A 12,787-nucleotide genomic window follows, 5' to 3' on the forward strand; every position below is an offset into this window, starting at 1 on the left:
GTTTAGTACTAGCTCAGAAATACCATTGCTTTGGTACATGATTGTGTAGTGCTGCTACAGTAATCTCCTGAATTAATTACACTAAGATGCAGCAGCCCCTTTACTAATGTTTTGGATTTGAAACAGTGGTTAATACTATTTACTTATATCAATGTTTTGCACACATAGGTACCCCAACAGTAGTGATCTGTGTTTAGTAAACAAAAAGTAAGTACACCCACAACAATACTCAGCCTTTGGAACTCTACACTTTAGTAGATCAATTAGACTGATCTGAAGGTGGTTTACTGTAATAAGAGTAGTGGTAAGAAGGATTTAGTTTTGATAATCCAGATTCTGTTTTACATCCTTTGTAAGGCTCTGTATTTGGCACACCGTGGCATAGTGTTACTAAAGTCATTCTTAGGATTGCAAAATCCTGAGCATTGTTTAGTGACTACTAAACTTTAGTTCATTAATAGTAATGTAAAGAGGCTATGGTAAACTAGGTTGCAGAATACCTACAGTAATGTTTTAGATTTGACACTGACATGATATAGAAATGTAACAGTAGTTCCATGGAGGAGGGACATTAGACTTTAGTACCTCACAGCAACACTTAGGATTTGGAGTACTAAAGGGCTGTATAGTAATGGTGTGGGTTTGGTCCACTATGGTGCAGCACTTTTACAATAATGCTGATGGTTTGACACACTATGTTGTAATCAACCTACAGACATAGTATGGATATGATTCCTTGTGTTGAAGTACAGATAGAATACTACTTTGGAATTAGCATTCTCTGAACTAGTACACATCTGGCAATGTTCTGAATTTGGCAAACAGGTACAGAGCAGTGTTCCAGATGTGGCACTGTATGAATAAGTATCCCTGCAGACATTTCCTGGATTTGACATGTATACTGCTCTTACTGTAATGTTCTGGATTTGGCTAGGTATGATAAGTTCTCACCCGGAAAGGCAATGGTCTTGGGATACTATTGCATAATACTTTTAAAGTAATACCCTAGATTTGACACAGTTTGTGTGAATGCCCCAAAACTGATTCATTCAGTCTGGCACACTGTGGTTTACTACCACAATTGTCATGTTGTGTACTTGTTGTGCTAGGAAGTAGTACTATGAGAGTAATTTTTCAGATTGAGTACACTTTGGTCTACAGTAATACTAAGGATATGACACAGTATTTGTTAATACCAAAAATCAATACTCTGGATGTTGGACAGTATTGTGTTGAACTTCAAGTAATGTTTACAATTTGGTAGATTATGGTGCAGTACTTTTACGGTAATAATCTCGATTTTGCGTGATATGCTATAATACTCAGACTGTAATGCTCTCCTTGTGGCGAACTACAGTGAATTAATAACTTACAGCCTTGACGGTTTGGTAGGGCTATGAACATCATTCGCATTGTAGATTTTCATCACAGGATTTCTGTCTTGGATATACTCAACATCAACCCCAGAATGCAGAAAATTGTGCCCTCCCTGTGGCAGCTCCGCCCACCCGTCCCGTCTTCATATTTGCACAAATTCGCACTACTACTAGGTGAGGCAACACAGACCAGAAACCCCTCCCTCCTCAAAAATAGAACTAGACCTGCCATCCAAGCAAAGCTCCACAACAATCATTTTTAAGAAAAAAGATTTTTTACTTTTTCCCCCTTTTTTCCAAAAATAAGCAAAAGAACAAGTGAACAAGATAAAAAAATCCACACACGAAGCTCACAAGAAATTTCTCTTTTTTTTTCCTTAAAAAAATATCAAGACAAAAAGGAGGAAAAACCATGGTTTTTGTTTGTAAAACATGCAAGAAAAAAATACCTTCGTCTCGCGGAGGAACGTTAGATCCGGGGTCTTCATGTTTTTTGGGGGACGGACCTAAGACCAAGAAAAAAAAAGAAGAAAAAAAAGAAGAAAAATCGGGGAGGGGGAAAAGAGAGAGAGAAAAGTTCAAAAAAGAGGATTATTGCGGAAAAAAGGAAAAAGTAAAAAAAACTATCTAGCGAAACACAGCATATTTTTTTCAAAAAAAGACAAAAACGGCAAGAAAAACTGCAATCTCATCTGTGGAAGTAAATTTAGCAATAAATACAATTGCACAGTCCCCACGATAGCTTGGTTTTTGACATATGTCTTTAAAGCCTTTTTTTTTAATTTAGGGAAGAGAATGGTCAATCCGCAGAGAAAAACACAAGAAAAGGAGAGTCATATTTTTCAGATAAAGGGTGTTTCAATGGCAAGCAAGAAACCAGCGTAAACTTTGCTGAGTACAAAACCAGGGTTTTTTTCTGTTCCTTGAAACACTGACATTTCCAAGCAGTAGTAAAAGTGCAGGGGTGTATTTTGAGTGAAAAGGTCCAAGAAAATAATGTTTCCATCCCCCTCCCCATTTGGCAATGACAAAAATGTCTGTAGGTCTTTAAAAAAAGTCAACTCTGTCTCTCCAGGAATATTTATAATAATGTATTTTATATTTTTCCATGAATACACTTTAAAAGTGTATTTTGTCATAGTGCACACGATGTGGACATCATCTGCGGGCTTCAGATGTCAATTTCACCAGCCAGTCTAGAGCCTTGCAGCTACCTTATGGCTCATGCAGAGGTTTTGACAGCACAGCTGTCAAGCACACCTTAGTACAGGCACTACTAGTTAGTAGACTAGACTATGGTAACTCACTACTAGTAGGTATCAGAGAAGACCTCGCATCTAGGCTGCAAGTAGTGCAAAACACAGCGGCACAATTGGTCCTTAATAAACCAGTGCGTACCCCCTCTCCACCCCTCTTGAAACAGCTGCACTGGTTGCCTATGAGGAAGCGAGCAGTGTAAGCTCCTGACAACGGTGTTTAACCCCTCCTATGCTCATGACGAGGTCAGCTCGTCATGAGTCACGGTTCTCGAGTGCTCATGACGAGCTGAGCTCGTCATGACCGTTGGAACGCTCGCACGCTGGGCTAATTTCCCTGCTGTGCGAGCGTTCTACACAAACGGGTGTGGTCATGACGAGCTCAGCTCGTCATGAGCACCGTGGCTCATGACGAGCTGACCTTGTCATGAGCATGGGGGTGCTGTGCGTGCCCCCCTCCCCCCAGCACAGCGGGGGAAACAGCCCCGCAGCCAAGTGGTTAAAGCACTGCATGAGACTGGCCCGGTCTATTTAAGGAGGAGGTAATACCCTATATACCTGCCCGCTCACTGAGATCCAGGAATCTGAATCTGCTCCACCCCTGCAAAATCAGGAAAGGCAAAATGGGAGGGCGCGCATTCTCTCATCTAGCTCCTCTTCATTGGAACCGTCTGCCGGATGAGCTACGCGCTTGCACTAGTTTGGGGCAGTTCAAGAAGCAGTTAAAAACCTGGCTGTTCTAAACCCACAACTTTGTCCTAGCCACCAGTACTGTGCTGCCAAAAGCACCGAGAGATCCCTGTAGGGATGATTCCTTGCGCAATACAAATTCTAAATAAAAGCACACCAATTGCAAACAATATAGTTAGAGTGCGCTTTAGATCCTCCCCTTTCAATGATTGGCTTTCATCAATCATGCTCTTTCAGCCATTGACCTGAGACATTGTCAATCATATCTTGGCTCAACCCTGTGGAGCATTCATCTCTCAGCTGATGCTATTGGTTGTTTGGAAGTATCCTTCCGACTCCTCTCAAGGGCTTGTACTGGACAACACGAGGGACTAGTTTACAACTTAGCCTCTCTGTCTTCTCTTGTGGTTCACTCCCATGTCTCTTGCTCTAATCTGCTAATGTTGCATGTGCTAGCAAATTAATTCAACCTGATACACTTTGCCAAAGTTTTTTTTGTAAATTAGAGCGAGGTCGTAGTCGACTGCACTCTTCATGCTAGTTGGGGTTGAGGAAGTGGGTTATGGGTTTCTGTGTGGGCTGGGGCTTTTGCCATCAGTGACTTTGATGTAGGCGCCTTCTGCAGTTTGATGGTGTCGTCACAGGGAGCAGAGGATGGGAAGCTCTAGATGATAACAAACGAATAAACTGAGGTACAAGAGTGGTTGTTTGGTCTCTGAACAGGATATGGTCTGGGCCTTCGATGTGGGAGAATTCTAAAGAAGGGAGTTGGTGCCTATCCACGGTGCCTCTGAAGTATCACACGTGAGACCTTGAAGTCTTGAAGTGCCAGAATCTCATTGGATGCTCAGACCCACGATTCAACCGACTCAAGGAAAGATTTCTGGAATGAGTGGGAATCATTTGAGAAGCATTAACTCAAAATGTATCTACTCAAGACTAGGGTGGCAGGGCCATCACCCTCACACTGACTGTCAGTTGGACAATGTGAAAGACGATTATGATGACACAAGTCTAGTGGAGAAGTGTGGCTCACTGGTTAGAGCAGGCAGACCCTGAAGCAGAGGTCAGACCCGGGACCAGGGTTCAATTCCCGACGCGGCAGGGTCTTGAGCTCAAATGTCCATGGACTCGATAATTCTCGCTTCGGTGCCTGACCTAATCATGGGTTCACACTCTGCAACTCTGGGCATTAAGCTTGCTTAATCTCCACAACGCCCCCCCCCCCGCGGTGGGATGCCTGGCTTTCACCTTGGGGATGCCCTGTAGGGGTTATCTCACAGGGAAAAGCCAGGACGGGTTCCCAAGGCAAGCGCGGAGATACCCCTTCGGGGGTCGATTCAGGCGCTATATAAGAAACATAATAATAATAATACTAGTGAGGGATGGGAATGCTCACTACCGGGGAGAAGATCCAACTTTACAGCTCAGTGACGTAACTGGTGTGGTCCATGAGGTGCTGTCCTGGATGAACTGGGCCGTGACTACAAGGACCTGTTGAGGTTCACTTCATTAGCCACATTGTGGATGAAGGTATCATGGGAAAAAATAGACATACCTAGAGATGTCCTGTGGGTTCCCTGTGGGTGAATTAAGGGGTTCAGCGATATGAAGCGATGCTTGAGTCAAAGGGACCTTCATTATGTAGGGTCCGGAGAGTGCTTGTTGAGGCGAGAGGAACATTGGCCCTTGAGGGAGATGCTAAGGTGAATTCTGGGCTCTTGCACAGTGTTGTGCTTGCATTTACAGCTGCTCAGCCAGTATGCTTGTGTGTATGTATGGAGCCTTGGAATGCTTGATGACAGTGTGGAATGTTGGCGTGCCTGGTGGACTGGAAGAGTGACTGTTGGTGTGAGTGGGCTGAGCTATGAAGATGCAGCTCCTGGTTGGTCCATGAACCAGCTTGAATTGATCCTGAACCAACCATCATTCTGCCTGTAACCAACATCTATGATCCTGTAACTTATAAATAAATCTCTACTTGGATTTACCTCGCGACTACAATTATACTTTCTAACACACAGCCTCAAAGTTGCCAGTGGCATGGAGTTGTCAGATTGGCCCATTTAGTTGGCAAAGAATGTGGAGTGGCTCTCGGCCACGCAAAACCAGCCCCACTCTATCCAAACTCTCTCTAACACCAAAAGGCATGTGTGAGTGGAAATAAAGAACACATGTTGTTTGGAATAGAATCAGTTATCTAAAACTGAAATCTCCAAAATGGAGCTCGGGAACTACTGGCAGCTCGCCAGTACCCTGGAAGTAGCTCCCTGAAGTACAACCCAGTACGGCACTTAATTCAGAGGGGATACTCTAGCCATGTTGAAGAAGGTCACTGTGCAAGATAAAGAGGTTGAGACCAAATGCAATGTACACATTTGATAGAAAACCATGTATATTGAGAAAGTGGTATGCTGAGGTTCGAAAACAAAAAGATTGAAAATCCGATATTTATCTAAACTGCCCTTTGAATGACAGCTCATATCGTGTTAAGGATGTTTAAAGATTGTAATATTTACTTGGTGCCAGTCGAGACTTGCTGCTGTGACACTGCCATTAAGATTTTAGGTTGAGAAATCTTTTCCTGACATGGCTGTTAGTATCCTTGTGCTATGCAGCAGGGTGGTTGGGGTGCTATTACAATATTTAATGTAAAATATCATCCAGCAGAAATATTCTCTCCAAAGTATAGACTAGCACAATATCATGAAGGTATGTATAAAAGGGGAGTATAGCTGTATTTACCTTCTTAACTCTCCCTCTCTCTCTCTCTCCCCCTCTCTCTATATGTGATCAAGGCCGAGGGACAGCCGAAACGCGTCATGGCGAACTAGCTTGGAGGGAACTAAATTATAAAAAATATTAAGCACTGATTTGGGTCTACGCTTGTTCTCTTTCTGCAAGGAAACAATAAGCGAGTAAACTATATATATATATATATATATATATATATATATATATATATATATATATATATATATATATATATATATATATATATATATATACATATACTGCTCCAAAGACCCTCTCTAGCAGCCGAGAAGAAAAGTAGCAGCACTCGCGGGATTAAATCGAAATCAGTTTTATTCTCTTGCGCTTCACAAACGCGTTTCGGGGTTTCCCTTCATCAGACACTGATGAAGGGAAACTCTGAAACGCGTTTGTGAAGCGCAAGAGAATAAAACTGATTTGGATTTAATCCCGCGAGTGCTGCTACTTTTCTTCCCGGCTGGGAGAGAGGGTCTTTGCTTTGAAGCAGTATATTGACACGGGGCACCACCGTGTTAGTGGCACTCGCCAGCGAGTGATCCGTTTCCAAAGGTGCAGAGGACACACACACACATATATATATATATATATATATATATATATATATATATATATATACACAAAATTTTGACACACATCTGGGTGGCCACTATTAATATGTCATGCCTACTATTATGTGATCCCTGCTGCAACAAATGTGAAAGTCATCAGTAGCTCTGAATTGCTTTCATTTTTCAGAAGTAGCTCTTGTTATAGAAAAAGCGGCAGAACTCTGATCTAATATTTCCCTGAAAAAGAACAATAAATGCTCAAGCATAAGTGCCATTAATAAAATGACATCTGAATTCTGCTTGAGGGGGAGATCTGTGAACCAGCCCACCTAGTCCCCCTCTGTGCTTTCATTTAGTCTATGTATTGAAGATATGTGTCATCCACAGGAAAGCCCACTGGATAGACAAGGCAAGAGGGACAGAGCACAAGCACTGGTTCCGACTTTGTATAGTGGGTTCAGTGAGATTTTAGTGTGAACTGTGCGACAGTCGGGTCTGGCTTTGGCGTACATGCAAGAGGCTTTTAGCCGCCTTTTTGAGGGTCTGTCGTAGGGTAGATGGGGGTTGTTCTGGGTTTTGTGAAGCCTCCATCTGGGCTGACTGAGGGTCTCTTACTCTCCGTGTCATGGTCAATTGTGAGCTGTTAGAAGGTATCAAGTTGGCTAGCTCAGCAAACCCCATGATTTGTTTTGTAAACATGTAGTGCTTTGTAGGAGTTTCTGAATTGAGAGGGATGCCTAGGCCAATGGACCTTGGGAGCTGCAACACCTGGAAGTTCCACAGCTAAGGTGTCTACATCATCATCTGTGGCATGTTTGGTTCTGCCTAGCAGACCTTTCATGCTCTGGGCACAAGAAGGTCCTCACCATTCTTCTAAAAGGACCTTTAAGCCGGCATCCCTCCTATGTACGCAAGAAAAAGAAGGCAGATGGGCACGGGGCATCATCAAGTCACCAGCATGGCCAAAACAAACCGACTGTGCCCACCACCTTTAGAAGCGTCAAACCACAAGAAGACCAGGCCAGAGTTTTCAGCATGTACCCCCATACTTTTGCATTGAGACAAAAACACAGCAGCCAGTCTCAGCTGGTTGACCCTGCCCCCATGACCACATCACCAGCAGTTGAAGACCTGGGCTAATTTCCAGCTCAGAGCCAGGCGAACTTCAGAAAAGTGCCCACTGAGAGGCCTACAAAACCGTCTGCTGAATATGTTCCACCGCGACTAAGCACTGTCTCCTTGCGTCACCGCGGTTCATGGTTCTAAGGTTTGGTGGCCAAAACGAACAACTTCTAGAACAGAGACTAATTCATAATTGGGCACTTCATGGATAATCCATAACTTTTCCCCAAAGTTTCTGGCAGATTATTTCTCCTACAAAATTCCTTCCACAAAATGTCAAGTTTCAAAGTTTTTTAAGCATAATGAATGAGCACCAAATCATACAGATATTTTACCGATTTTGTTATGAAAAAATTCTGCAAAAAATGTAATGCTAGTGATTTTTCTCCAGCAAAAACAATTTTTCTGTTTTTTTTTTCCTTCCGCAAATGTTTTGTACACCTTGAAAAATTCATAACATGTAAAGTTTTTCACAATTTCATAAAGAAACTGGAGGCAAAGGCCCAAGGCTTTATATGAACCTAATGTGTCAGCAGAACTCTGGCTGCTCAAACTCATCTCTTTTGAAACTCCCCACTACAAATCACAAAGAACCATATAATTTTTCTAAAACAAACAAAAACTACTATTCCAAATAGTTTCCATGAGATAATGAGGTGGGGGTGTGGGGGGGGGGGGGGTTGTTATCACTGGTTTCCAGAGGTGATTTATGGTTCTGAAGCTTTGAAGTGGCTTTGGTGGGACATCAAAAATCACTTTACAAAGAGGTTCCTCTGTATCCTAGATACACGCCAGAGATGTAGGATAGCCACAAAGGATAAGTTTAGATGTGATGGGTTGCCACAATTTGCCTGGGACAAATGGTGGGGGGTGCATAAATTATTGCTAAAGTTGTGATTCCAATCACTGCACAAACACACTCCTACTGCTGAAAAAGAGGGTCAGTGACAGACGCTTCAAAAATGAAGGACAACTCAATTTTTTGATGGCACCAGGGACTCACAGCAGTGAAATTCTGGAGTAACCACAGGAAATATTTAATCTTTGAAACTTGAACACTAGCATCCTGGGATCTGAAAAAATATTTTCCCAATTTAGTTTCATATTGACCTAAAACTTTTAATAAAAGTTTTTCAAACACTAATTTCACATCTTTGACATGCTGGTTGTCAATCAAACACATTTTAGCACCCTAAATGCACCTGGAAGAAGCTGTATTTCTCCTCAAGGGGACAAACTGTCCAGGACAACATGCATCACATATTTGGAATACAATCATTAAAATAGGTCTTTGTAAATAATATGTCACCTAAATACTGCCAGAAAGGGAAGGCTAAACATTAGTATCGTCACATTTGTCTTCTCAATAGTCTTATCAACAAGTTTCGGTCACTCCCGCTGTTAGTGCCTATTAGTCTTCTCCAGGAAGAGTAACATGGGCTTACAGAGAGACAAGAACCAGAGCCTGGAAAACGAGTTGAGAACGATAAAGAGGGATGTATGAATTTACAACGCATACATTTACATCGCTGTACATTACATCGAGGTTTTTACAACGCAAGTCCTTTCAACAACTTGCGTTGGAGGGCGCTGGACTTAGGAGTAGTATAATATACGATTCAAACTCCTGTCTATGTACAGTAGGGAAGGTGTTGGATAGTAAATTATACTATTCCTTGTCCTAGAGCGCCATAAAGTGCAAGTCGTTGTAACGACTTGCGTTGTAAAAACAGCGATGTAATGGCATTGCAATGTAATCCCAAGCGTTGTAAACGATGTTTCCCGGCAGAGAGAAAGGCAGAAAGAAAGGGTGAGAGAGAGAGTGGGAAAACAGAAATAGATTCAAGAGGAGACAGAGAAAAAGGCAGAGTTAAGAGAAATATGTATATAAAGAGAGAGAAAAGGAGAAGAGTCTGAGTCAAGGCCTCACACAGAGGAAGAGAGAGAGAGAGAGAGAGAGAGAGAGAGAGAGAGAGCAAGAAGGAGAGATGGATGTGAGTCAAGGCCTCACACAGAGGAAGAAAGAGAGAGAGAGAGCAAGAAGGAGAGAAGGGTGTGAGTCAAGGCCTCACACAGAGGAAGAAAGAGAGAGAGAGAGAGAGCAAGAAGGAGAGAAGGGTGTGAGTCAAGGCCTCACACAGAGAGGAAGAAAGAGAGAGATTAGCCCAGTTCTGAAAAAAGGACTGAGAGGGAGTGGTTGTGGGAGAGAGGAAGGGGAAGAGAGAGGCCTGACAGGGAATGAGGAATCAGTGCATGACAGAGACACAGGGAGACGAGGGCAGCCCGGCCCGCGATGCCCACCCCTTCACCCGCTGCACCCTCCTTCCCTTGCCAAATGTATGCCTTGGAATTGAAAACATCAGCCATGGGAACTGGGACATAGTTATTGCAAATTGCTTAGTTGATATAATCCTGTATGCCGGAAACGCCACCCTTCAGCCAGCCCTTTCCCTGACAGAGCAGCGCAGCGCGCGGCGCGTACACGCACGTGCTTGTGAGGTGGTAGTTTTCCATGGCTCCAATAAACCCACCACTCCCTGCTCAACGACTGAAAGTTTACTGGCAGAACTCATCAGCAACTTAGTGGCGTAACTGAACACTTGCAACAAATAGTCAGCAAGAACATGGAGAACAAAACCCGTAGCTGCAGAACCTCCAACCAGGGTTCAACCCAAGAGGGGCACGCAGTCACCTCCGGCACCAGACTACAGCGAGGAACTCTTTGTCACTCTCGGCGAGGGCCGGCGACCTGCTGTGACCCTCCATGGGCTCTCTGGAGCTTACAACACCACCAACCATGACACTCTACAGGCCAGACTGAACGGGTCAGGATCCCTGCAAGGAGCGCTTGAAATAGGATTAGTTCATTCCTCAACTCACCTGTGCTTTTCTAGAAGCTTCTGCCTGCAGACTATGCTCTATTGATTACCAGCCGCGGCCCGTGGAGGGAGTTCCGTGGGGCAGAGAGGCGGGGTGGGGGGTGCTAAAAACCGGAATATGGATAAAACGAATAATAAATAAATAAATAAACGAATTTCGTAGCGTACTCTGCATCGCAAAATGCGATGGAGGGCGCGCTACGAAATTCATTTTATTTATTAAATTGTTTACTTATCTCCCACCCCCGATTGGACTATGGAAGTGCAACTCTTTGTGGCTTTCCTAGATCACGCTGGTGCCTCTAAGGGCCTCGCTCAATGCTGCTGTCAGACTCATCACTGGAACTAAAGAAACAAACACATCTCCCCGGATCTAAAACACCTGAAATGGCTCCCTCGTGAGGCAAAAATAAAACAAAAACTTGCTGGCATGAATCACAAAGCCATACACTACAATACACCAAAATACTTTTCACAAAATTTAGAAATAACTTTCAAGGCACATGCTTTAGAAGTAACAGTACCCTGCTGCTAAAACCACCGATGGTCCATAAAAAGAAAACTTGCAAAAGAGCCTTCTCAGGTATTGCCCTGAAAAAATGTGGAGCTCCCTACCACCTGAAATCAGACTGACCCTTTCTACTGCATCATTCAGAAAATAAGTGAAATCACTTCTTATGAACAGATTGCTACCCTAAATGCATTACCCTAGACTCTTGTTCCTGCCATATGTTTATTATTTACCTTTTTGAGTTTATGTGTTTTTATTGGTCTTGTCACCTGAGGTTACTTTCTGGATTTTGCTCTTTTTCACAGTTTGTACCTCTTTATTGAACCTAGCTTTTTCGTTTGTCTTTTTCTTACAAGTTACTTACTTTGTACCACTTTTAAAGCACCCTGAAATCCGCTCGGGTCATGTTCGTGCTATACAAAACTTTATAAATACATCAATAAAATAAAGATATATTGCATAAGTAAACAGGTAATGCTCTTATTTATAGCAGTCAAGAAAATAGCTTGTGATGTCTGTGTAAAACCACGACCTGCCTAGACCACTAAAGTTCCTGTGTCTAGACAATGAAAAAAGACAAATTTAGTGCTGGGAGGGATTTCTACCACTTCTCTTTCTTTGAACTGGCCATATAGCCTACACTTGTTCCCTCCAATATTGTAAACGCCAAAAGCATTTGTTACATATTCAATTAAGACTTTATTTTATCTCCTTAATCAACGCTGTAATGAAGGGCATCGACTTGCGACTCAACCTGCTTTGAAAAACTCTTCCCACTTCAATCCACACATAGGATTGAACAGACTTATCTAGCAGGGCTCCCTGCCTGTCTGTCACAGAAACTGATAACCAGTCTCCAAAGGTTTCAAAACCAAGTGACCTAGATATGCCTGAGCTGGGAAAGGCATGACCATTCCAACCAAGTTCTGAAGTCACTGACTCCCAGGGGATGCTGGGATAATATTAAAGATATTCATAATTATTTATAAGGCATATTAAAAGACATGCCTAGCTTCACAGCCCATCTCCAACAGGAACCAATGTTCTTCTTCGCTACACGTGATCACGAAACATGTACCTGATGGGGCCAAAGACGGCGGCCACCATGGAACACCCTCGGCCCAAACGCAGCGCTGAACAAAATCACTTCAGATTCAGGAGGTGCCTTACTACTGGAGTATAAACAAATCATTTACCACAAGTTGGCAATGTTTCCCTTTATCTTGTTGGACCCTAAAAACCAAACACCCCCTCTACATAGTTTTTCGTTGCTCTTCCATCTTTTCATGAAGGCACCACAAGATGACAACCGGCGTTTCACTAAACAGTTAAATAAATAATATGTACCCGCTTAGTTCTTAAGACTGAATTATTTACATCTGCGTCTAATTTGTTGTATCTGATTGGTCAATGGGAGTCCTACTGTACGGTGAAGGGGGGGTTGCCTCACACAAAGCTCTCACACAACCATAGGTGGGTGGACACCCAGTGTGTTACATTTCAATCAGTTAATTAATTACCCTTTTATGCCAAGCACTCCAAATTATTCGATGCATTCTTGCAGTATGTATGTATGTGTGTCGTATTTATGTTGTGGGAACCTAACTAAAAGGCAGTGGAGTGTAAGCAA

The 12,787-nt window shown here is 43.0% G+C and overlaps 1 protein-coding gene across 1 annotated transcript in view; it reads right to left on the reverse strand.

The window, feature by feature from the left end:
• Positions 1-12,787, reverse strand: part of NLGN2 (neuroligin 2) — a 441,061-nt gene that overhangs the window by 65,921 nt on the left and 362,353 nt on the right. The window contains exon 3 of the mRNA XM_086946145.1: positions 1,826-1,882. Within this exon, the coding sequence (XP_086802271.1) occupies positions 1,826-1,882 (57 nt within the window). The remainder of the gene's footprint in view (positions 1-1,825; positions 1,883-12,787) is intronic.

This window comes from Lissotriton vulgaris, chromosome 12 (assembly GCF_964263255.1).
Source record: "Lissotriton vulgaris chromosome 12, aLisVul1.2, whole genome shotgun sequence".
NCBI classification, from domain to species: domain Eukaryota; kingdom Metazoa; phylum Chordata; class Amphibia; order Caudata; family Salamandridae; genus Lissotriton; species Lissotriton vulgaris.